This window comes from Brachyhypopomus gauderio, chromosome 21 (assembly GCF_052324685.1).
Source record: "Brachyhypopomus gauderio isolate BG-103 chromosome 21, BGAUD_0.2, whole genome shotgun sequence".
NCBI lineage: Eukaryota > Metazoa > Chordata > Actinopteri > Gymnotiformes > Hypopomidae > Brachyhypopomus > Brachyhypopomus gauderio.
In genome coordinates this window covers 7,873,575-7,898,495 of record NC_135231.1, presented here as the reverse complement: position 1 = coordinate 7,898,495, position 24,921 = coordinate 7,873,575, and the positions used below count along the sequence as shown (strand labels likewise).

Sequence of the window (24,921 nt, the reverse complement as noted above, 5' to 3'; positions counted from 1 at the left end):
ATTACGTCATCGAGATTCTAAAGCGCCACGTCGTTTCGTTCTGGTGCTGGTTAGTGTTTGGTGAACCCTATATAACCGTATTTGCTGACCCTCGGTCATATTCAACGCCGAAGTATTGTGTTCTTGGATTTGTGAAGATGAAGTTAAGGTGTAGTATTTGTAACGATTTAGCTTGTGCGGTAAATTATGGAGCTACGGTAAATAAAACCTCGAAAATTTGGAGTAGACGGGTTGTCTTGATTGATGTCCATGTCTGTGCGCTGGTCCCATGGTGTAATGGTTAGCACTCTGGACTTTGAATCCAGCGATCCGAGTTCAAATCTCGGTGGGACCTCGTCCTTTTCAGACGGCACTCCCGTCTCTGTGGTTCACGCGTGATGAAAGGACATTAGTCGATGGTCTCTCAACGATAGAAGATGAACTGCGTCCGTCGAGAAGATAAGATCAGCGTGTAGGCTGGTGTAGTCATCTGATACTACAGAGCTGTGAGGTTCACTTAACAAAGAAACATCACCTATCTCTCACATGGATTTCTGCACGACAGGAGAAATGGTGGCCTGCTACTGAAGCAAGATAATCTCCTGAAGTTCCTCTTTTATACAGCCATTGATTTTAACAATCACAGCATCAACGCATTTAACCCTGTTCAACCAATTCAAACCATTACGTAATTATTAAATAATTAGCTGAACAATGTAAGGTTTTGTGATGTAGCTACATTTCCCATATAGCCTATATGTCATTTCATGTAATATGCTATAGTAGATCTTCAAATTTGTAGGGTGAACACAAAATCAGATCACATGTGCACTGACCAATGAAGAGTTGCAAATGTCTATAACATTTATTGTGCACTTTACAACACTAGCATCCATTACACAGATATTATGGTTAATCCCAAACTGCTTGGCAGATTGAGAGGAATGTTTTTGTCACCTAATTTCAATATACACATGCAAGCAAGCATCTTTTTGCAGCTCACCTCAATATCATGCCCAGAGGGAAAAAAACTTTACCAAGAATGGGAGAAGATAGTCCATGAAATAAGAGTGCTTGTACAAATTCATATTTACAACAAAAGTGTTTACAAACACAATTTTAAAAATAATTACTTTTTTTTTTTACTTCAGCGCTTGTAAAGGCAAAGTCTTCTTTAAACGTATTTTTAACATTCTCCCTTTTTTTCTAAATGACTATATACACCAGAAGAATTCAGTCAGTATAAATATATTTGGTGAAAACCCATGGAAATGTTTTGGTATTTGAGTCATACATTGCTGAGGCGATAAGGGGCTCGTGTTGGGGCATAAAGGTGAACAGTGTGTTAATAACACACATTAAGGCATCACGGACTGTTCTGGACATTGAAATATACTTGATAGCACATCCTACCTATTGTTTAACTAAACTTTGTAATACCTTGCTGGTGTAGAAAATTACACAGACAAAAAATAAACAGTGTCTGTAAAATCAAACAAGTCAAGCAATAATTTGTTGACCAGAGAATATCAGTGTTCTTCTCATTTAACTATTTAAGGTAATATAAGCGTGCACAAGGGGATTCAGTCGAACGTGACAGCAACGTGCTAACTTTGTGATACCTGTGTGTGTTTTAAACAGAGAAACTGTGTTTTCTGGGGAAAGTGAGTGAATGTAAGTCTGACCCACAGTATAAAATAGTGAATTCATAACTTGCTTATAACTCGTTGGGCTAAACTTGTCTACTATTGAAACAGTATCGCCCTACCTAACATCATTTTTTTAATTTAGGCTGAAAGCATCAAGCAAACGGGTGACCTTTCAAGGAATGCCGAAATATGCAAGTGCCATAGTGTAACGTGTTTATGCCACTACTATTCTCTCCCGTTTCGTATATTTTAGGCTACACGTTTCTTTAAGGAGACCGGGAGCGCGCGCCACCGCGTGGCCGTCAGATGACGCTCGTGGTCTCCTTGTAGCCGCTGGAGCGGCGCTTCCCGCTGTTCTGGCCGTTAAACGCGTGCACGGCCGCCGGCGACAGCTCGTCCTCCGGGCGCAGCGGCGCGTGCTCGAGGCTGACTGCGGTCCGACTGGTCTCGGTGAACGATGAGTTGGTGTGGTAGTTGTTGTGGGAGTCGGTGGTCACGAGGCGACGACGTCGCCACTGGGCCGTGGACTGGGCTGACTTGCGCCTTATAACGGACTGGACCTGCAATGCACAATTGGAGGACCAGTCAGTCATTACAAAAGTATTTTAAATTTTGCTTACACTTTCCTCGTAAAGTGCAGCTCGTAACGCACAAAACATTACTTCAACTTATTATTAAATTTTAAATAATTTGCATAGATAAATATTATATAATAATACAGATTTTTACATTATCAGAGTTTATCACACCCAAAGGGACCTGAGAAGTTGTCATGACCTCTGATGTTGACAATTACTTTATAGTCATTTATAGTTATTTAGTTAACAATGAAATATAGGCCTAGTTTCTAGTTTTTAAAACTATGGAGTACATTTTAAAGTAGCCTACGTTTCATGTCAGATGTAATGAGGGTTTCTTAATTTTCACCTTTACTGTGATGCAGGGATTAATACGACAGCTTTACTATATTCTATTCACTGATCATATGAAATACATATGCACCTACCTCTCCATTGCTGAAACAGATGATGATGGCTACCAGGAGTCCCTGTGGAGATTAGATTAGAGGAGTAAAAAAGTTAGGAATGTTAGAAGTTTTTAATTTAGTTTTTAGTTTTAGAATATCATCTGAATTTCATTTAACATACTGGAAATGTTAAATAAAAAAAACCCATAGTGTAGTGTAAGATAATACAGATAGGCCCAACAGGTCTGAGTGTGAAATGTGTAGGTGATGAAGTGTAAACATGACAGAGACGTTTGAAACAACATCTTATTCAGTTTCCTCTTTACCACCATTGGCACTCTTAGCACATCATTGCCACTCTTACAGTGATGTCTTTGTGACAAACATACTTATTTGAATTAATATTTATACACTGAAACAATAAAACAGCATTTTCCACAGATATTTTTGCAAATAACAATCCGGTATGAAGGCACTGTGGTGTAGACAGGAGGCTTTGGTTAAGTGTGAAGTTGCAGCTTCTGCCAGCATACCTGAAAATGCATGAAAATGTGCATGAGGAACTCGTAGATGACCAGGGCCAGCCTGCCCGCGGGCTGCAGGGGCACGAGGATGAAGTGAGCCCCCATCAAGGGCACCAGGATGAGGGTGGCACGCACAGCCTTCATGTAGACGCTGGACTCCGTCTTGTGTGTGACCCGTAGCTTAGTGATCAGAACTCGCACTATGTTCAGCAGGAAGAACAGGTTGACCTGCAGGTGGCGGTAGAGAGGCAGATATAATGGGCGTGAGGGAGAGCTTTAGGTCTTTGGCATTTGCAGGCGGTGACATGTCATCGCGTCTCACAGTCGTCACATACGTTTAGAAATTAAAATAGTATTAGTTATTTAATTATTTGAGAATAATCACTGCAAGTTAGTGGGCAGAGGAGTATTAATTCATTAGTCTTGTGAATCGCAGTCAATCAGATTTTTGTGAAGTTGCTCCTGCAAGAGAAGACGTGTGTGACATTGTGCTTGGACGCCTGTGTGTGAGAGCACTCACCACCAGGGCAACGTGGATGGGGCCATGGACAATGTAGTGGAGGTTGGTGTTGTCTATCCAACACCTGAGAAACACACACACACAGATGCTCATAAACACACACAAACACATGCACCTATGCGCGCGCGTACGCACGCACGCACGCACGCACGCACGCACGCACGCACACACATACACACACACACACACACACACACACACACAAACACACACACACACACACACAAACATACACAAACATACACACACACACACGCACACACACGCACACACACGCACACACACACGCACACACACACACAAACACGCACGCACGCACGCGCACGCACGCACGCACACACACACACACACACACACACACACACTACGCAACTCATCGGCGATTGCATGAGGATCCCTATCCAAACCATTTTTTAAACCAGAGCAGAGAGAGTTTAAACACAACTCAGGTGTAGTTTTGTAAAAATGGAGCCATCAGCTTACTTGTCATCATGGAAGTAAAGGCGTGCGATGGCATGAATCACAGTTGGAATGACGGGAAATCCTACAGTAAAGAAACATGAATGAACAGGAGGAATTAATGCATCATTCAAATGGAAAACGACAGAGGAAGAGACAGAGATGTAGGAATCGTTACAGGCATCAGTCATGTTTCAGTGGAAGCTGAGTCAATGATATGAATCACCATTTCAACATTTTGACCAATTACCACACTCATGCCAACAGCCAATGTAATTTCATCATCTGAGTTCAGCACTTTAAGTGAACCTGGTGCAAGATATCCTAATCAAATAACTCTGAGAATCACTGCGAATTAGGATTCTGGTAATTGCTTCCCCGATGGTGAATAATCAAAGTGTCAGACAGGGTCAATGTGAATCAGACTGAAGGGAATCATATTTGACTCCTCACCCCAGCCCAGCAGGTAGTACCAGCCCAGGTGTTGCTCTCCAACGAACACGGCCACGATGATGAGGGTGTGCAGGTAGATCCCCTCACACAGCATCCAGAAGTAGTTTGAACAGAAGGTGTATTGAATCAGACTGGCCAGGATCTTGCAGGCAATCTGAAGGATCCCGTGCACACATATACACATTAAATCAGAGCTGAACAATTGATGTTGATTATTATGATGATTATTATCACAATTTTGGCCTTTGCAATACTGATTGAGCAGAAGCCTGCAATTTGTAAACGAGCCCTCTAAATAATAACTTTTAGAGTAATTATGACCCTGGCATAATCCTTCAGACAATAATTATTTCCTTCAAATTAATGTAGGCTAACTTGTATGTCACATCAAGCCCTCAGTGTTGTTCTTGAAAGATATTGCAGTATATCAGTTACAATATGTAGCAAAATAATCAGTGTAGTGCTTTTGTATCATGGGCCTGTCTCATACGACAAGGCCACACACAACTTACACCCACCCGAGAAAAGTGTCACGTATAGCCGATCCGTCAATCATGCATTTTGTTGTCTTCTCCCATGTGCTAGTTTGGTCCCTCCTGAATTTGTAATTCAGGCTCTTGTTCTATCATCACCTGTTCCTAGTTTGTCTCATTGTTGTCCCCTGTGTTTATATACCCTGTGTTAGTGTTAGCATAGTGCTGGTTATTGTTGGTTTTAGAAGTCTATACTGATCTTGGTTAATGCGTTTCAGAGTGTTTCATGGTTTTCTGCTGTTTTTGTTACCTGATATGTCTAGTCTAGTCAGTTATTGTTCCCGTTTATGTCTGTGTTTCATTTTGTCTCTAGTTTTGTTTGTTCTTCTCTTGTCTAGTCAGGTCTGACCCCTGTGTATGCTTCGGTTACGTTTGTTTGAGACTACTGTATGACTCTGGATGGTATATATGACTCTGATATTGGATGTGCCCGTAATAAGTATCGATCCTCTCAGCAAATGCATTCACCTCATCCACACTCGATGCACAGAGCGTCACAATAAGAGAGGCACACACACTCACATCCGAGATGTTCTACCCAGTCTGACATTGCTGAAGTCAAATGACCTCAGCCACCGCACAGCAGAATTTCATGTACGTTTGACAGGACCACTGGGATACAATTTTATAGAGGTAACCATAAAAGCAAAACAACCTCAATGAACAAACCGACGTGAGTGTGTGCTCACCGAGTTACTGCTCACTAGGTGCTTGTCCACGATCACGATGAACCAGACCAACATGAGTGCGGAATTTAGGATGAACGACACAAACATGTTCTTGTGGAGGGAGATCCTCTGGCAGCTTAAACATCTGCAGAGGAACCGCACACAGTACCCATCATGCAACTCGCTTGGAACTAACCACTCTCGACAGAACGGACAAAGTAGACTGAACACTGACAAAGTAGTAGAGGGTGTTTCCAGTAGCTGATGAGTAGAAATGAACCGTTGTTGTAATGTGTGTGTCATTGCTTGTGTTAATGTGATGGCCTTGAAATTTACTCACTTGAAATAGGAGAAGATGAGCATGGATATGACTAGAGACACCAAGGAGAGAGCGTGGCCCACCAGAGTCAGATAATACATAGTAATCGCAATCTACATAGAGAGGCAAGACGGGGGAAATAAAATCACAGTTTCCACAATTAACCGACGCCTGCCTTCACATTAACAGATCAACTCAGCCTCACTGTGAGTGTTATTGATCGTGGCTGTCTTGGGTTTTGTGCGGGAACGGTGCCATCTACAAGGACAACATGATTATAGTATGGAGATGAGCGAAGTGAAATTGATTGTTTGGGATCAGCATGGTTGCCACGGAAAGGATCCTTCCCGAGCAGTGAGGCGTGTCACATGGTGTGGTTGACCGGAGAAACGTTTGAATCCCACACTCCCCTTTCTCAAACCAGCCCTTTCATTCATTAGGAATTAAACACTCCCAAACACATGGACTCACTATGAAAGGTAGAAACCAAAAACCTCCTCACTTTGAGTTTGTGTTTGGTGTACGCGGAGCACAGAGTGTAGTTGGACCACAGTCGATTGCTGTCCGGGTGTCGGAACCACTGACCATCTGGATTACACACTTTGGTCACTTTCTCTGGGAGCACAGAACAGATCACAGACATGACTTCACAGACACCAGTAACCAAACCCATAACAGTGGTATAAAATCTTTTGCTCACAAAAAAAAAATCTAAACCTGTTGTTTTTCTACAACAGTTACAGTACCATAACTGGATTGCACGTTTCGATCAAACTCAAGCCTAGATCTTCTGGAATATTCTTTTCATTATTCATTATTTTATTATTTATCTGCATGATTTTGTGGCTCACCGGAAGGGTCGAAGTCCTGGAAGTAGGATGGGCAGTGTTGCATGGCGGTCCCTGGTGACGCGTCTCCCCAACACAGCCAACCATCCCATGTGCGGTTACAGTAGGGCCCTGAAGGGGGCAGCAGCGAGAGCTTCAGTCACACATTAACTCTATGGTCCAGTGTCGCAAAATTTCTTATGCTTGCATTAGAGCAAGACCATTAAAATTCCAGACCTGGATTAAAAGACCTAGACCTAGATGTGCAGGTCATGTTTATGTTTTGGAATTGCACATTAAAAAGACCCTCTATCATTTTCAACAGCAAAACACAGAGAAAATGTTTGGGGGGGTTGGACCAGAAATGTACTTCTAATTCTACTGGTGATGTGGGGAACTTCAGGAGAGCTACGTGCGATGAACTGTTTACAGCTCATGGAGGAGGTCGCAGCTACGAGTGTCGCCCGCACCAAAACGTGAAAAACAACAGGCAAGAGCATGTGCTTCCTCAGACCAGGGCCCCGTACACAATCCAAGGAAGCCAGACGCTCAAAACTCTGACACGACTGGGCACGGGGCAGGAGTGACACTGACTAACTTCCTTTCTTTCAGGAGAAATAATAGGGTCCCCAGCAGCCGTGCTCCATCACAGTGTTCTGCGTTCGCTATTGTACAGAGGGCTACAGCTAGAAGGTGCCTGCGACAACTCAAACACAACCAAAACCTTGCAGGCCCAGTTTGACTGGTTCTGAGCATTTCTCTACATTGTCCGTTCAGACTAGGACGTGGAACCAGAATCAACGGAGTACAATAAAATGTGCATGTGTGTGTTTATATGTGTGTGTGTGTGTGTGAGACACCTGGTTCTGTGCTTGGCGGGTCATGCAGGATTTTGAGGTAGCACTCAAACTGTGCCGCCAGGATCTGGCCCGTGGCCATCCTGATGGTCGTAGCGGATAAAGGGACTTCAGTGGATTCCCCCTCCAACATCATTGTTGTTGCTATCACCTCTTCACTGGGAAACACCTGCAGCACGAGAAACACACACACACACACACACACACACACACACACAAATGCACGCTTTTGCATATTTATCTCCTAGCGGAGAATAGTGTCTATATTTAGCCATTAGAAAGGCTTGACTAAAGTCTAAACCAAACAGGCAGACTTTCTAACATTAGTCTCCATTCAGTGCTATTTTTAGCAGTGCAAGCATGTGCAAGCACACAGGCACTACATGAGCTCCATACTGTGTAGCCAGAGCCCCCCACTCCTCACCTCAGCTGTCAGCACCGGAAGGAGCAGGAGTAGTAATGGATGGAGATTTCTCATGCTGCACTATAACAGGCACAGAAAGGGGGTACCAGAGGACATCAGGACCTTACAGAAACGGGACATTTAGCCTGTTAGCACGTCAGCTTAATGGTTACAGGACAGGCTTAGTATACATTTCTCAGTCGATGTAACATTAAAAGTATCGTTCTTCATCATGAAAGGCGAGTCATTGATAAGATTTGACAGAGGAGTTTACTGCTTGTTTTTCACTAGACCTAAACATAGTCTAAAGGACCAAGTGTTGACTTTAGAGTTTGTAAAGAAGTTGTAAATTCTTTATAAAGCTAAATTTGTTTCTAAATGGTCCTAAATAGTGCAGCAACTGCAAGCGACTCCAGAAATCAATTATCATAATAAAGCCAACTGTTATTGAAAGCATGAATAAACATAAAAACGCATTAAGACCCGTGTACTATAGCGTGAGTTTCCCATTTTTGGACCGGAGAGTCCTGGGTGGTTTGAATGCCTGAGTGATTACTCCATTAGAACGTATTTAGCCCCAGTGGAGCAGCAGTGCAGCAACATGTTTCTCAACACCAAAACTATTGTTGTGTTGTGCAATTGCACAAAATGAGAAAAGATTCATGCTTAAAAAAAAGCACCCTACTCTTTAATAAGATGCTTCTCTCCGTGTGTACGAGGCAGAATACAATGAGATTGAGAAAGAGTGTTGTGGTCTCTGAATCGGTCGTGAAGCGGCGGTGAAGCAGAAATGTTAGGCTGAAGCCCTCCACGTAGCAGTTAATCTAACTCCCACTGCTCATCTGTGGTCATGAGATATAGGCAGTGAGTGGAAGAATGGAAACAGGACGGAGGCTTCTCTGCAGGGCTGCTGGAGTCTTACTCCATGATGGGGGGGGCAGAGCTCTGCAGTCTAGGAAGGTCCTGAGGTAGGGCTGTCGGCCCTCAAAGATCAAAAGCAACCAGCTGAGGTGGCCCTTATGAAGACATCTTCTGAGGATGCCTCCTGGTTGTTCTACCCCTACAGCCCGACCAGGGACGTTCCACTGGAATGAGGCCCGGAGGCACAGCCAGAGAAGTGTGGGCCGATGACCTCGGCCTACTGATCGTCACGCCTGTGTCTGCTTTGTCACCAGCAAAAGCAGAGAGACACTAACATGAGATGAGTCCTCAAGAGCGCTTCCGTGTTGAAATAGCGTTGCGGTAATTGCTCCTTAAAAGCTTTTTTTTTTTTTCCCAAATGGCTTCTCGTATTCAGATAATCTGTAAAACAAAGTGGGAAAATGTACATAAAATTACTTCCCACTAAGTGGCTACAATTTCACTGTTCACATCAATTTCTTTTTTGCAATATGAGAACCACATTTGAATTATATGGTAAAGTGCGCATGCTAGTGCAAAAATATGACTTCATAGGTAGCCAGTAAAGTGCTTGTTATCATAAGCAAACTCAACTGGTGGTAGTTATGGATTTGTCTACTGATATGTAGTCATTTGTGGGTATTTCAAGTAGATGTGAGCTCTATTTTTTCACAATTTTTTTTTCAATGTGAGAACTGACACAATACAAATGAGGCCACCTATGGTATGATCCAGTGTGACATATAAATCTTTAGGCCACAAATACAAATCTTGTGTTTCCATGAGGCTGATGTCTGGGACATGGTGCTATTTTAAGTGTGCATAGTTTTTAGTGGCAGTAGCAGGCAGGAGGAGAGAGGACTGTGATCACGGCATGGCAGATCTAACACAGCTTCATCCCTGTCCTATCTACACAGAGTGGAACTGAAATGACATGCTGGATGAGATGCGTTTACATTAATCACAGAGACCGAGCTGGATCACATGACCTCTGCAGTTCCCATGAGAGCTCATGCGTCCAATATAGCACTGTAGGTCAAAGGTCAAGAACATGCGATTACGACCAATGTGACTGGGACCCTATTTCAGCATGGGAAACATCCTGGAAACACACAGCAGGGCCTTCGTCTTGGGGACCGTTTAGATATCTACCCTCTCCACTGTAAACAAACCTTCGCGTTGACCGCCACAGCGTTAACAAAGCATTTGCAGTATATGCTTGGACTAGACAAAGTTTTGACTGTCTGATGCTGATGAATAGACATATAAGAATAAATATGAATAATGTATAACCTCAAGTATTATATGTCGTTAGAACATCTGAATAAAACAGTTAAAGAGCTCTACAGGAATTAAACAAACCAAAGTGTTTTAAAAGGCTTTGGGATCACCCAAGGAGCCCAAATCCAATCTACAATCCATTCCACACAATCACTGCTCCCAAAAGCCCAAATGAGAAATCCCTGCCTCACCTCAGGAGAAACAGCAATCACTAATGACTCTAAAAACAAATGAACAAATTAAGCAACAAATTAAGCAAAGTTCCCAAAATAAATCCCTGGAAAAAAAATCCCAATCATTTCACATATAGACCTATATGAAATGATTCATAATCATTTTTTAATCAGTTTTGATATATCACATAAGATGATGTCAAGGTTTTTCAAACCAAATCACTACTAGGGCAAAATGTTAACTTCCATTTTGAAAATGAAAAGTAACTTCACTCCATGAGTGCATAGCAGCACAAACGAACCTGCTGCTATCAGATGGAACCCACCCTGAATGAGTAAGTGAAGGTAGGACAATATTAATCCTGAAGGACTCTAAAAACCTGCCTCTCCACAACAAGGAAGCTCCTCTCAGGCATTGCTGCAGCAACGATGAATAGACATGGCTCAATACGTGAGCAGGGCCCAGAAACACATTGGCAAGAACACCGAAGGAGCCAAACACCAGCTACTGGTTGATAAAAGTTGCTCGAGACTGTAGGACCAGACAGATCAATCTGTGCACCACCTGGATTGACTACAACAAAACCTGTGATTCAATGCACCACAAATGGATATTGGAATGCTTACGGCTGCATAATATCAACAGGACACTTAAGACCTTCTGTGTGGTCGTTTGTGGGTTATGTGTGTTTTGCAGGTTTGGCTCCGCCCCTGATCATCCGTCAAGTCGGTCCACCTGGGTTACGAGTTGGCTACGCATGCAAGTTGTTCCTGATTGGCCTTTGGCCTGTATAAAGCCACCGGAGCCCTGGATGATGGCGGCGCTTATCCCGCCCCTTTGCCAGACTTGCTTTATGCTGGGAGTTTGTTTATATTGTGTTGGTTGCCCTTGATACAATTAGATACACAACTATATTTATATCTATATCCATTTCCATCTAGTTATAATTGTAGAGTGTATTAGGAGAATGGGGGGAGTCGGTGCTCTCTTTGACGTTTGTTTTATTGTTGTATTGTTGTAGGTAGGTAGCTAGGTGAGTTTTGTGTTTTTCTTTTTTTGTGTGTGTGTAGGTAAGGTATCTTGCGTCGACGGGAAGGTTTTGTTGTTTTTGTTCTTTTGGAGCTTCCGATTTCCAACGCCACAACCCCAGTTGTATGTACGCAATAAACATCACTTTTATTCATTTCATTAACCGTTTTTCTTTGCCGTTATTTATAACGTACTCCCTCAGTACCTAGACGGTGGGGGACGGTAACAGTTGGGGGCTCGTCCTCTGCGTTTTTTTCTCTTTTTTTTTGGTGGTGGCGTGTTTGGTTTGTTGGTTTTGGGCGTCGTGATTCTGGCAAGTCGCTTTCGTTATGTCGGGGCGTTTCGAGCTTGAGCAGTTTACACTTTTCCCTACGGCAGAGCAGTTCGATTTGTGTCGTAAGGACGATCTGCTGACGGTAGCGGAATTTTTTACCTTCATTGAGAACTCAGTGGGCTGGTGGAAGACAATACTTGACACTAACTTCAAGCCAATAGCACAAGTCACCATCAAGTGTTGGATTTACCAAGGCCTGAACCCCCTCAGTGAGATCATCACCAAGAGTGCCTATGGATACTGGCTACAGAACAGAGCGACCATCAGCCACCTGCTCTACATGGATGACATCAAGCTGTATGCCAGAAGAGAACTAGACATCGACTCACTGATCCATCTCACAGGGATAAACAACAGCAATATCGGAATGTCAAATTGGACAAGAGTATGTTTGCTCGGATAGTACCAAGGAGAGCAAATGTAGCCAGAACTGAGGGGATTGACCAATGAGAAGACCGCATAGCAGATTTTGAGGGCAGCTACCTTTGTATCCTAGAGGTGAATTGAAATCACGAAGAGGCCACCAGAAAAGCCAAAAACCTCCAGAGAGTGAGCCAAGTTCTGAGAAACCAGCTGAATTGTACGAACAATATCCAGGCGATCAATACCTATGCCAGTCATCAAATACCCAGCTGGAATAATAACATAGCCAAAGGAGGCAATAGAAGCCCCTGACAAAACAAGAAAACCCCTCACAATTCCCGGAGGATTTCATCACAAATACATCATCCTGAGGCTGTACACTAAGAGTCAGGAGGAGGGGTGACTACTAATGAGCATCAGAACCTCTGTTCAGAACTAAAGGTCCAGGAGTAGATGGACCACAGTGACAAGGTGCTTAGAGAGACCCTCAGCCTGTAGAAACCTGAGGAGTAGAACAATGAAGAGGAGAAGATGCCATCATGGGTGGATAAACACGGGTGGATATGGAAGGTGAACACAAGAGTGGTTCCCATGGCAACAGTAACACTAGGCACTAGGCACCAAACTGGTGGAGTGGCTCTAACCAGAACAGTGAAGTCCTGGGAAAGATAATGCACAGGACCCTCAAGCTCCCAGACCCCTGCACAGAAGGGCGATCTCTCTCTCTCTCTCTCTCTCTCTCTCTCTCTCTTTCTCTCTCTCTCTCTCTCTCTCTCTCTCTCTATATATATATATATATATATATATATATATATATATATATATATATATATATATATATATATATATATATATATAGAGAGAGAGAGAGATTATATATATAATCTCACTTCCCATTATGCAGCAGTGCAGTATGTTCTGTATGGACATTAACACAATGCCTAATTTTGCTGGACTGCCATTCTCTGCATTTTTTCACAGTAAGGCCAACAGTATGACATCTGAACCACTTGGAAACACTTTGGAAATCTCCAAAGGAAGCATAAAATACGAGTGGTCGTCTGAGTGTTACTGCGGAGAAAACAGACTCCGTTCCAAGAAGGCGCAGGATGGTAAAGTTTTACTGCACTCTGCATTTTGCAATTGTTAGTTGTTGCCACAGATAATAATACATTGTAAACAGGAAGTCCTTTTTGATATTTTGTTTATATGTTAATTTCATATAAACAAATTACATATCATATAATTACTAAAAAAATTATAAAATAATTATTTTTGAGATAATATGATGTTTTATGTTACTTTGCTACCACTGTCACTCATGTTATCCTGAATGTCGATACAGGGCTACATATGTGTAGGTCTAGGACAGGGGTGCCCACAGTTTTCAGCTTGCGAGCTACTTATAAGATGACCAAGTCAGAAAGATCTACCGGGGGTGGCGGCGAACGTAATTTGTTGAGCGGGGGGGGGGGGGGGGGTTGGCGAACGTAATATGTTGAGGGGGGGGGGTGGAGAACGTAATTTGTTGAGTGGATTGCAGATTGGCTACCGTGAACGTCAATCAAAATACAACCGTCAGTGCAGATGTGCGATTCATCTACTACTATTTTATGTGACGCGATCTACGCACATTCCTTCGCGATCGACCGACACTTCCTTCGCGATCGACCGGTCGATCGCGATCGACGTAATGAGCACCCCTGGTCTAGGACACCAGTTTCTAATGGACTTTGTTTGAACTATTGTATTGTTACACTGTTTATACCCATGGACGTAGTTTTGATTTCATAAGTGGGGGGGACACAACCTGGGGTGGCGAACTGTTGAGCGGGGGGGGGGGGGGGGGGGGGGGGGGGGTTGAATGAAAACCGTTTTTTAACCGTTAAAAAGTGGGGGGGACATGACTTCGTCGCTACTTAAATATTTGGTTTTAACTGTAAAAACTGGGGGGGACCAAAACCGGCTTTTGAAAAAGTGGGGGGGACATGTCCCCCCCGTCCCCCCCCGTCCCCCCCCAAAACTACGTCCGTGTTTATACCATAATGTTAGTCAATTCTTCAAACCTCCGACCACCTTATTTTAAACATGGAACTGCAGATTGTGTGGGCCAATCTATTTGTTGTTTACACTTCACTCATTTCCCAGGACATTTTTATAAACTCGTATTATTTTTTCATAAGCAACCTATTATGATTTTTCCATAAACAGATAAAACTGGTTAAACTGCTTGATGTTATTCAGTTATTTATTTATTTAAGAACAATTTTTTTGACCGGTTTTAATTCCACAGTTTCAGTTGCAATGACTGTAGGCTAATACAACTATCATCTGACTGTAGGCTAATACAACTATCATCTGTTTATGCCCAGTGATATCTCCTCCATTCCTGTCTGTTAATGAATTTACAAAAGTCTTCAGTAAATATGATTTGTACATCTTTTTATTTTTTGAGGACCACCAGCAGCTAAAATAAAATATTCACCAATTCACTATATTCAATTCAGATATCTATTAATATACAGACTATAAAAACCTATTAGTACAACATGTGAGTAATGGGTCACAGCAGATGTTGTGTCCTGATGCTGTTTCCTGTCTGCCTGGGTCTGCGTCAGTGTTAGCTCTGTTTGCTTTGAGTTAGCGGAGGTGAAGAGGGGTTATTTTTACTCTATGGGGGGTACCAGCAGCTTCTAAAGACCCGGAAGGATAAAGGAGAAGACCCCCGCCCCACCCCTGCCCCTGTCTGCACCCCCGTCTGCAGGGCTAGTTGCTTGCATGGCAATATTTGGGCTAAAAATAAGTCATTGTTGCCGCTGTACAAAAGGACAGTGCTCGGCAACAGCAATCAATGCCTAAGCATCCGCTTCTGACCAGCTGGGGAGAGAAAGGAGAATGTAGAGGTATGTGTGTGTGTGTGTGTGTGTGTGTGTGTATGTGCATGAAAGAGAGTACATATGTAAGGTTTTTGCGTGTGTGTGAGATAAAAGTTGTATGGAGTCGTATGTCGTGTGTGTGGCAGGGAGCATGTGTTTGTGAAAGACGGCATGTAAATATGGGTCTTCACAAAGTTTGGAAAATAAGACAACAGCACATGTGATTTACTCTGATGTATAAGCACCAACTCCATTCTCCGCTCAAACAAATAACACTACGAAGCATAATATACGTATACGCATGAATAAAGTACGTATTCATATTCACATTGACCTCATTCTCACACTTTACGCCTTTACAAAGCACTCAGCATAGTAAAGTCACATGATAGAAACTTACAAGTTATATATTTTAATAAGATATTCTTTTAGCTTTGGGTTGTCTAAAATATTTTTGTGAGTTTTTAGTGAGTAGTTATGCAAGTATAATATCACTTTAAACATGCAACAGCTTTCCTGGCTAAACTTCAAGGGAAATAACTATGTGGTCTCAGAGGCCACACGTTTGTCCCTGAGTGCACATGTGGGCTGAAGAGGTTCCGGCACTCTGTGATGCTGTTTGCTGCATGCAATTGCAGGATTGCTTCTGTTCCCATTATTAGGGCCTGGAATAGTCACGTGTGCTTGGAGACAGGCCACCACAGCTCACGGAGCACATGGAAGACCTCACCAACAGAGCTGCTTCATGCCACGTGTAGCTGCTAGCACGCAAAATGAAGACAGCGTCTGAACCCACTCTCCTAATGCGGCGCCTAGAATGTTTCTCATCTCCTGTTCAAACATACCTGAACATGCAGGCCCATTACACCAGATTTGTCTGAAAAACTCCACAGTAAATGATGCAGGCAAAGCAGCTAATCGAGTAATTTGTCTCCTTCCCCCGAAGCAGAAGGGCCATTTTGAATGTTTGTCCAGTGCGTCACTCAGCAGACTCAGTGAAAATATCCTAGGATGAACTTCCATGACTTCAGGAGCAAACACATTCACGGCATGTTTTTTAGAGCCTTCTGAGTTCAAGGCTGTGGTCTTTTAGAGAAAGGTTTGTCCTCCATAAAATAAATGTATAAATAAACAGTTGTTCAAAACAACTCCTCGGTGACCCCAGGCTTCACAGTGTCATGGGCTTTTGCAGGAGTGCTGCTTGCTGCTCATTGGGCAGTGTTAGAATTTAACCACTAAATGGACAGTCAAGGTTTCTTTGAGGAATGTCTCCCAGAGTTACTAGAGACTAAACAAATATATAAAACACACAAACACACACACACACACACACACACACACACACACACACACACACACACACACACACACACACACAAATGCAGGGAAAAACTGCATGGTTTGGCGAGAAACAAAAGCCCCTACAATAATCCACAGATGGACGATGGACTGGAGAGGGCACGTGAATGAAGTGCGTCATAAATTAACATTTACATGTTAAGATTATCCAGCCATGGAAGTTATATCATGCAATCACTGGGTGGCTAAAGCATAGACGAAGACACGAATCATCATTAAAACCAACTGGCGCCGGCGCCGTAGTTATTAAAGGACTGTGCATATATTTTCTTTATGGTTTTAAACATTTTTTTGTTTCTTGGTTATTTTATTACTGAATAACGTGTATGTGAAAAAGACGTATTTTAGTTGAGTCCACTGCCCACAACGTTATGACGTATGAAGTACCAGAACCGGGTATGTTAACGTTAATATTATTAATGTCACTACAGAAGCTAGCAGCTACGTTTCTGTTATCCCCACTGTGTGGGAATATTTAGGACTCTGTTTTTAGACTACTTTTATTGTCTCGTGTGACCTTTTTATTGTTTATTGTAACAGATTGCATTGCTCTTGCGACCTAATTTCTTACAACAAAACAGGGTTGCCAACTTTTGGAGTGAGATTTTAACCTGGAGCCGGTGGCGAGTGTATTTTGTTGAGCGGGGGGGGGGGGGCGAACGAAAGTTGTTGAGCGGGGGGTGGGGGGGGGGGGGGGGTGGCGACCGTAAAATGGACACAGATTCAGTGTTATATCGCCGGTGGATGGCGCTAGAGCTAGCGAACTAGTAACGTATTGAATCATATATGTGGATCTGAGGTAAATAAACTGGATATTTTTTTTCGGCGTGAGATACCGGAAGTGTGGCGTGAGAGCGTGTGAAAACGGTCAAATGCGTGTGTCTCACGCTCAATGCGTGAGAGTTGGCAACCCTGACAATATATAGTCACTACTCACACTGGGCTCTGTGATCCGGGCCCGGGCACGGTTGCCTGCCGAAGCACGGTTCATTTGGCTAGTGTGAGCGCTCCAACCGTGCCCGGGCCCGGATCAGTTAACCGTGCTCGGGCCCGCTTGAAGAGGTGGGCCAGGGCACGATTCATGTGGACTCGGGCACGGTTCGCTTTTAGTGTGAGCGCTATCCGTGCCCGGGCCCGCTTGGTGCCTCGTGTGATTGGTTCATTTCGCTGGAACTCAAACATGACGTCAGTGATGCGACGCTCACGTTAAACAGTCATAGCGACAAAGCGATTAGCAGACAATCGTTGTGTTAAATGATCGATAAATCTGTGCTTGCACCGTGTTTCTGCACTCCCAAAACGACTCCAAAAATACAATAAAAACAGAATCGTGAACTCCATAGTGTTGTGCGAGCGCGCTTTTTCCCATATAAAGTCACGTTGTGGTGACGTAAGCGTGCTCGGGCCGGTTTGATAAAGCCAGTGTGAGTGCAGGCCAGTAGGGGTGGGCGGATCGATATTTATATCGATAGTATCGATACAAAGGTGAGGATCGGTATCGGATCGATACCACGGCGAAAATATCGATTCTTTTGCTGCAGTTTAGAGGTCTGCGCGGGACTGCTTTTTTAATCCCGCTCCTGCTTGTTTTAATCCCGCTCCCGCCAAAAAATCGCTTGTTTTAGTCCCGCTCCCACCCGCACCTGCTTGTTTTAGTCCCGCTCCCGCCCGCACTGGCCAAAAAATCGCTTGTTTTAATCCCGCACCCGCCCGCCACATACACATTTCTGTCGCCCCCGCCCGCAATCCTAATATGAATTGAATTAATTAGATTTAGTACTTGAAATTTTCTTATGTATTTATTAAAACAGCAATATAGCGATGGATCGCGCTATCCCATTTCTTACCACAGTCCAAACACATGCCGTCAGGTGACGTACACCAACACTTTCTGATATCAATCACAACAAGCCGATTTCCCTCTCCATTAATTACAATGGAATATGACTTCCATACATCAGACTTTCCTGTAGTTGGCTTAATTGTGGTGTATTCGCCTGTTTTAATTGAATTTTCCACAGCTGAAACTGGTTGACCGTCTACAGCAGGGGTCGGCAACCTATGGCACGTGTGCCACCATTGGCACGAGGCATAATCACTGGCACGCGACACGCTGGACCAGCATCAGCAAAAATATATAAATTATTATATTAATGGATTATAATTTAAAGTAAAAAGTATCGCCCCTCCCCCAACGGTTTGGAAGTATCGGTATCGGTATCGATATCGGCGATACTGACCAGTATCGTATCGGTATCGTATCGATACCAAAATTCAGAGTATCGCCCACCCCTACAGGCCAGAGGGGGAGTGGGGAGGGGGGATAACCGGGCCCCAGCACGGAACCAGCAAACCGTGCCTAGTGTGAGTACGCCCTTATTCTGCATTCACTTTTTGGACCATCTCAAGTGCAGTTCGGACAATGTGGTTGTTGTGGCCACATTGTTCAGCACTGCTCCTGCAGACGGGAGTCAAAAAGTCACACAGGTTTTATTCTGCTTTGCTTCGTGCACACAGCTGCCAACTCTGATTATAGTGCCATTATGTAACTAGTGCCATCCAATATTTCACAGAGGCGCGCGCTGTCACGAAAGCATCCGGCTATTGCGTCCCCCAGGAAGGTCTAATCTAAGACCAAGGTTTGTGATTTCACAGACTGCAAGCCAATTCCGAATATTTCACCCTAGCTGCCTTTACCGGGCAAGCCGTAAAGATTGAGCATAATGAGCGTTAATGCACGTCAAGGGCCAGCGTGCTGTTATGCAACTTTTGCGAAATTGACTGACTGTCCCAAAGTAGCTCAGAAGCAGCACACGACACCTATTAATACTCCAAACAGCTGCCTGGCAGGGCAACTTGACTTCATGGTACCGGGCGTGGAGCCTGCGGACACCTGTGATTTTGCACCACGACGCCCTTGACACTAGTGGACGTGGAGGCTTGGTACAACACCACACTGCACTTTTACATGCGTGTTGTGAAAGATGAGTAAGGTAAGAGGTTAGGTTTTCATTCTCTTCCTCTCTTTCACATGCATCCCTCCAAACACCCCCCCCACACACACACACACAACTCCACAAACCAAGATAGACCAGAGTGTTTAAATCAAAATCAATTATATCTTAGTGTTGCTCTTTTGACTGTCAAATTCATTTTCAAGCATTTTAGAAACATACAAAGGCGGTCCTGTTCAGTGCTCTTTATTAGTGTTTTATTTTATAATAATAAAATTGTAAATAATTTATGACAGATAATTGCACACACGATCTGCAGCGAGATTAACATGGGTGTAAACTCAGACTGGTTCAGACTGCTAAACCAAATTACAAAACTATCGGCGTTTTTCCTAACACCCATAAGGCGCACAGCACACCCGAATCTGACCCGTCAACAGCTTAAAATTACAAACTCCTGTGCAGTTGCTGTAACTTAATCGACCTCTTCATCGGAGAGCCCCAAACGCTGCAGGCTACCTCAACAATCGTTAAGATAAAAAAAAGTTTAAGACGATGTTTACACAACGAGTCAACTTCAACAAGGCAGATTAATAAAGATTTCAGAAGGCTACATACCGTGAAAACGGAAAGGTAATTAGAAGTCGCTGCTCTCGTAAAGTCTTCGCGCGAACATATTGGCGGAGGTTGAAGATAGCGGGTTTATTAGGCTGCGCGTGCTTCACCGCGAGCGCATTTGCACTGATGTAAGGCGGTCCAACATTGCTTCTAGGGGATTTCAAGTGGGACTGGCTAATCATGTTTTTGACCATGCGTGAGATTTCGTAGCGTTTTCCTTTTATGCAAATGTAATTTGAAGCTTCTTTTAATAACATAGATTTAAGCCTAGATAATTGAAAATTGTTTTATTAATTTCTTCGAGCCCATTGTTACTATTAACCTACATTTATGTACTTAAGGAAACAACATACTGTTCACTACAGTCTAACATAAAGCACTGTTTGTGCAATTTTGCCCCCTGTTGATCAATTGCACAATTTCAATAGATTCAATGGCAAACAAACAAAAACAGTGTATTCATATGAGCATTATGGAGATTAAAACCAACTAAAGATCAAAGATTTAAAAGATTTAATTTGTTTTGTGGTCACAGATATGTTCTCAGTATGTACCATCCCTCTTTCCACTCTTCTATTTCTCTTTTCATCATCCCATCATTTCTTTTCCTCTGTAGAGAAAGATTGAGTGATTGAGTTTTTTATTTAATTTTCTTTCCTAGGTTCAGACAACTGGTCAGCTGTACCACTTGGAGCTGTTCGCCCGGATGAGTTACTGAACCCGTCCTCACGCGCCTCCTTCCAACGGATGAGAGTGCGGACGCTCTGTGGTCCACCGGTCAGCAGGGCGGCGCTGTACGGTCGCAGCAGGGTGAGGGCACGTGCGATGCTCACACAGGCCTGAGCCTTGCGCAGGAGGGGCTCAGTGCCCAGAGAGCACGCCAGACCGTAGGCCTGGGTGAAATATTCACTGCCACGGTCATACTGACCCTACACACACACACACACACACACACACACACACACACACACACACACACACACGCACACACACACACACACACACACACACACACACAGAGAAGAACATTACAACTGCTATAAAAAATCTAGAGGCTCAAAGCACAGGGAATGTAATGCCTGTGTACTGTAATGCCTGTGAATGTGTGTGAAAAGGATGAAACATACTTTCACACCGAAGCATGATACAATGGTACAAGCTCAGGAGCAAAACACACTCAGAATGCACTTAAAAAACATAATGTAAAGAACAGCTTCCCACTGTCAGAATTAAACCACATGTTGAATGTTGTAATTAGTGTAACTTAACGCCCCCTGCCCACAACACACACATACACAAGCTCACACACTTACTCTGGAGGTATATATGGTTCCAAGACTCATGCAGGCATCCTGTAAGTTCCCCTCCTGGTTGCCCTCTTGAGAAACAGCAAAATATTTCTGCAGGTGTTCGATGGTCTCACCCACTTTACCCTCACTGCAAAGCACATAAAACCTTACACACACATGTATAACATGCACATGCACACAACCACACTGTGGCTGACTGTTGCAATCCTGACGTACAGTGAAAATCTGGGCAGATCTTTTTTATTTTAAACTGAGGTAAGCTATGTATGTGGTTGTGTGTGTGTGTGTGTGTGTGTTTGTGTCTGCATGCACCCAAGTGCACACCTCTCCAGTGATTGGGCAATGGCTTTGTAGGCTTTCCCTAGACCGTCTGCATCTCCAAGTCCTCTGGAGATCTCCGCAAATGTGCTCAAAAACTGATGTGGACAGACAAAAGCAACAGATTTGCCAGTGTGCACATGGAGCGTGTGCAAGTCTGAGTGTGTCTGAGTGGGTCTGAGTGGGTCTGAGTGTGCCACACCTCTTTTGCAGCTCTTTGGTTCCCCATGCTCTGATAGGCCAGACCCACTCTGTATGCCGCCTCCCCCTCCATCCTCCTGTCCCCTCCTAAAAGATGTAGGGGGAAGGACAGAGGTAGTATGTGAGACGTACGAGCCAGTGGAGGAAAGGTCCCGGTATGTGTGTGTGTGTGCGTGTATCTGTGTGGGTACCTTCCTTAGCCATATCGTATGCCTTGGTGAGGATCTGAATGGCTGTCCTGTAGTCTTTACACTGCAGCTGTCTCTGTGCCAGAAGTGTGTAGACCCTGCAGAGACCTGCAGTGGCACAATACTGGTGTGTGTGCCCACCCTCGTCCTGCCACGATCGGCCCACAGCCAGCTCGTGAAACGCCTCATAATGCACCCTAGCCGCCTCAAAATCACCTGTGGTTCATATCATCAAATACACACACACACACATACTTTTTTTTCACAGCAATCAAAGAGCAGTTAAAGCAACATCTGTGTATGCAGCTTCCTGGAAGAGCCCTTGTGTCTTTAACGCTCCAGTTCCCAGTGGGAGGGTGTCTGCTGCTACCTTGCTCTAAGTACGTCTGTCCCACGTGCCCGTTGGCCTCGGCCTCTCGCCTCCCACAGTCCATCTTGACCTTGCGGGCGGACAGAAGACTGAGCTCATAGAAACGACAACGCAGCCACCTGCCTTCTGGCTCAGAAAAAAACCTCGCCAGGGCCAAATAATTTTCATAGACTTCCACATGCTGGCCTAGAGAGACAGTCAAGAAACAGTCAAGAAAGCATTGTTTTTTACGATGCCATATAAGCATACACATCAGCGGTGACTCTACCGGCTCTCTCTGCGGTCTCGGCGCGGGTGAGGTGCTCCTTCAGGGCCTCCAGTTTGCGTGGTTGATCCTCCAGGGGGCGCTGCAGCCACAGCGCGCTACCCGGTCCCGCCGCTAAACGCGACGCTTTCCAGCGCTCCAGCAACGATTGCAACTCTGTGAAGGAGCGATGGAAACCTTCCCGCAACATCCACACGCAGATATTTTGACGGAGACTGTTCCGGAATCTGGCGAGACATCCAGCGGGATTCACTTAGAAGAGAAGCATCACTAGCGCTCGCAAAGTACTGGGACCCCTGGACTTTAACTAAACATCATTTGGGTGTATGCCCAACACTAATTATATTCCACCGGCTTTAAAAAAAAGCAAATAAAATAAATAAATTAAATAAATATTCTATTTATTATATAAATAGCCCCCCAAAATAAATAAATAAATAAAACTTTGTAAAATTAGAGTTCGTGTTAGCCTACAGTGCCATCTGCTGGCAAATAAAATAACGGGTCAAAGTTTATAGTACCCTGAACGTTCCTTATCCCCTAATCTGATTATATAAATATATTTCTAATATATGTTCATGTATATTTTACATATTTATATGTAAGGCGACAGTAGTGAGACTTGCTATGTTGTATGGACTGGAGACAGTGACACTGACAAAGAGACAGGTGAGGGAGATGGAGGTGTCTGAGATGAAGATGTTGAGATTCTCATTTGGAGTGACGAGGAAGGATAGCAGAGCCGGAGTGGCTAATCGGGAGATTCGGGAGGATTCCCGATGGGCCGGCTCATGTCAATCTCTAGTTTGGGCCGATTGGGAGGGAAAAATAATATTGGGCCGGATTTGGGCATATAACTCCCAGGCTGAAAAAGTGTCCCACTCCGGCCCTGAAGGATAGGGTCAGAAATGAGTTTATTAGAGGATCGGCACATGAAGCATGTTTTGGAGATAAAGTTAGAGAAGCGAGATTGAGATGGTTTGGACATGTACAGAGGAGGGAGGAGAGGTATATTGGTAGGAGGGTCTTGAGGATGGAACTTCCAGGCAAGAGGAGGAGAGGTAGACCTAAGAGGAGGTTTATGGATGCAGTGGTAGAGGATATGAGAGTGGCTGGTGTGTCAGTGGAGGACACTCAGGACAGGGCCAGATGGAGGAGTTTGATCCGCTGTGGTGACCCCTAAACAGGAATTACCGAAAGAAGAAGAAGAATGAAGATATGTAAGGCGACACCCGGTGCTTACTGTGCTATGTCATCTTCGGTGATTGTGGTAGTTTCACTTTTGGCGTTATCAGGGCAGCTTGGGTCTTGTGTGGGGCTACAATAAAATAAGTAAAATAAAATAAGTAAATAAGCACAACACACTATTGCAAGGAGGAAAAAACATTTGAATGCAGAGAAGAAATGATATGAGAAGAAAGGAAAGCGCGGCCGTGTCATGGTGCGTACCGGGGTCTGAGAAGCCCTTTCCTGGAGGCTGCAGCGTTGATGTCCGGGAGAAAGCGTGTTTTTTTCTGCGTGGGCAGCACGGTTGAAGCCATAACGTTTCGGCTAAAAGTTAAAGTCAAATAAAAGCGAGTTTCAAGTAGAGATTTGTACGGTGGCTCTGTTACCTGCTCCCTAGTTACCAATGCTTGCCTTTTGCACCTTTAGCAACTTTCGTCTTAAGGAAAAGTTTTCGAATAAAATGTTAATGAGCAAATAATTGATTTTTATGCAATTTGAGATTGTATAATATATAATCACTGAAATTCACACAAGCACTTAAAATTTCTAGCTAACTGATTCGCTAAAATAGCCAGTGTTTTTTTTTACCAGATTGTATCAGCATCCGCGTTCACGACGTCCTTGTTCCTGACGTGAGCGCGCGTTACCTTGGTGACACACAGTAAGCGCTGTCAACAATCTCAGAGTTTCGAGGTGCAGTAATTCACTGGCAGGAGGAGACGACGTTATTAAACAAACTGAAAATAACTTTTACAGACGTATATTTTTTACCTATGAACCGAACTGAATGCAATAGAATTTGGGGGAGTTCATTTGCTGAATAAATAAATAGGTTCGAAATGTTTTACAAGCAATAAATGTAGCACATATTTGCGTGATGTTAGTAGGCCTAAATAAGATGGAGAGAAATATGGATAGATATATAAATTTTTTACAAAATAAAAAAAAATTATACAGTTTTTTTACGACTGCTAACATGCGTTTCCCAATACTTGT

At 43.8% G+C, this 24,921-nt stretch overlaps 2 protein-coding genes and 1 non-coding gene across 5 annotated transcripts; 1 reads left to right on the top strand and 2 right to left on the bottom strand.

Annotated features, from left to right (window-relative positions):
* Nucleotides 1-262: 262 nt before the first annotated feature.
* On the top strand, nucleotides 263-334 carry trnaq-uug (transfer RNA glutamine (anticodon UUG)). The gene has a single exon. It is a non-coding gene; the product is annotated as a tRNA-Gln (tRNA).
* A 486-nt stretch (nucleotides 335-820) lies between these two features.
* Nucleotides 821-20,204, bottom strand: calcrl2 (calcitonin receptor-like 2). 2 transcript variants are annotated; one of them, XM_076983899.1, is made up of 13 exons: nucleotides 20,047-20,204; nucleotides 8,180-8,281; nucleotides 7,759-7,924; nucleotides 6,923-7,030; nucleotides 6,574-6,686; nucleotides 6,093-6,184; nucleotides 5,774-5,897; nucleotides 4,552-4,705; nucleotides 4,123-4,183; nucleotides 3,640-3,703; nucleotides 3,129-3,347; nucleotides 2,635-2,676; nucleotides 821-2,188 (listed from the first exon to the last, which is right to left on the bottom strand). In XM_076983899.1, the coding sequence occupies exons 2-13, from the start codon at nucleotides 8,231-8,233 to the stop codon at nucleotides 1,931-1,933; spliced, it is 1,455 nt and encodes a 484-aa protein (XP_076840014.1). In that variant the 5' UTR covers nucleotides 8,234-8,281; nucleotides 20,047-20,204; the 3' UTR covers nucleotides 821-1,930. The 2 variants fall into 2 exon arrangements, with proteins under 2 accessions (XP_076840014.1, XP_076840015.1); XM_076983900.1 differs by having other exon boundaries at nucleotides 8,180-8,239; nucleotides 20,047-20,197.
* A 164-nt stretch (nucleotides 20,205-20,368) lies between these two features.
* Nucleotides 20,369-24,596, bottom strand: ttc29 (tetratricopeptide repeat domain 29). Of its 2 annotated transcripts, XM_076983902.1 has the most exons (11): nucleotides 24,514-24,596; nucleotides 24,148-24,249; nucleotides 23,942-24,016; nucleotides 22,702-22,925; nucleotides 22,434-22,619; nucleotides 22,067-22,279; nucleotides 21,877-21,962; nucleotides 21,681-21,772; nucleotides 21,360-21,483; nucleotides 20,732-20,975; nucleotides 20,369-20,656 (listed from the first exon to the last, which is right to left on the bottom strand). In XM_076983902.1, exons 2-11 carry the CDS (start codon nucleotides 24,237-24,239, stop codon nucleotides 20,643-20,645), a joined length of 1,350 nt encoding a protein of 449 aa, XP_076840017.1. In that variant the 5' UTR covers nucleotides 24,240-24,249; nucleotides 24,514-24,596; the 3' UTR covers nucleotides 20,369-20,642. The 2 variants fall into 2 exon arrangements, with proteins under 2 accessions (XP_076840017.1, XP_076840016.1); XM_076983901.1 differs by having other exon boundaries at nucleotides 20,369-20,975.
* Nucleotides 24,597-24,921: the final 325 nt, after the last annotated feature.

Bases quoted from the DNA above. Each gene is read 5' to 3' on its own strand.
- calcrl2 (XM_076983899.1), bottom strand. From the start codon at position 8,233: ATGAGAAATCTCCATCCATTACTACTCCTGCTCCTTCCGGTGCTGACA. The intron at 5,898-6,092 runs GTGAGTAAATTT...GTTCCTCTGCAG, and splicing joins CTCATCTTCTCCTATTTCAA to ATGTTTAAGCTGCCAGAGGA. The intron at 2,189-2,634 runs GTAGGTGCATAT...TGTGCATTGCAG, and splicing joins TCTGTTTCAGCAATGGAGAG to GTCCAGTCCGTTATAAGGCG.
- ttc29 (XM_076983901.1), bottom strand. From the start codon at position 24,239: ATGGCTTCAACCGTGCTGCCCACGCAGAAAAAAACACGCTTTCTCCCG. The intron at 22,280-22,433 runs GTAGCAGCAGAC...TATGAACCACAG, and splicing joins ACAGACGTACTTAGAGCAAG to GTGATTTTGAGGCGGCTAGG. The intron at 21,963-22,066 runs GTACCCACACAG...TACATCTTTTAG, and splicing joins ATACGATATGGCTAAGGAAG to GAGGGGACAGGAGGATGGAG.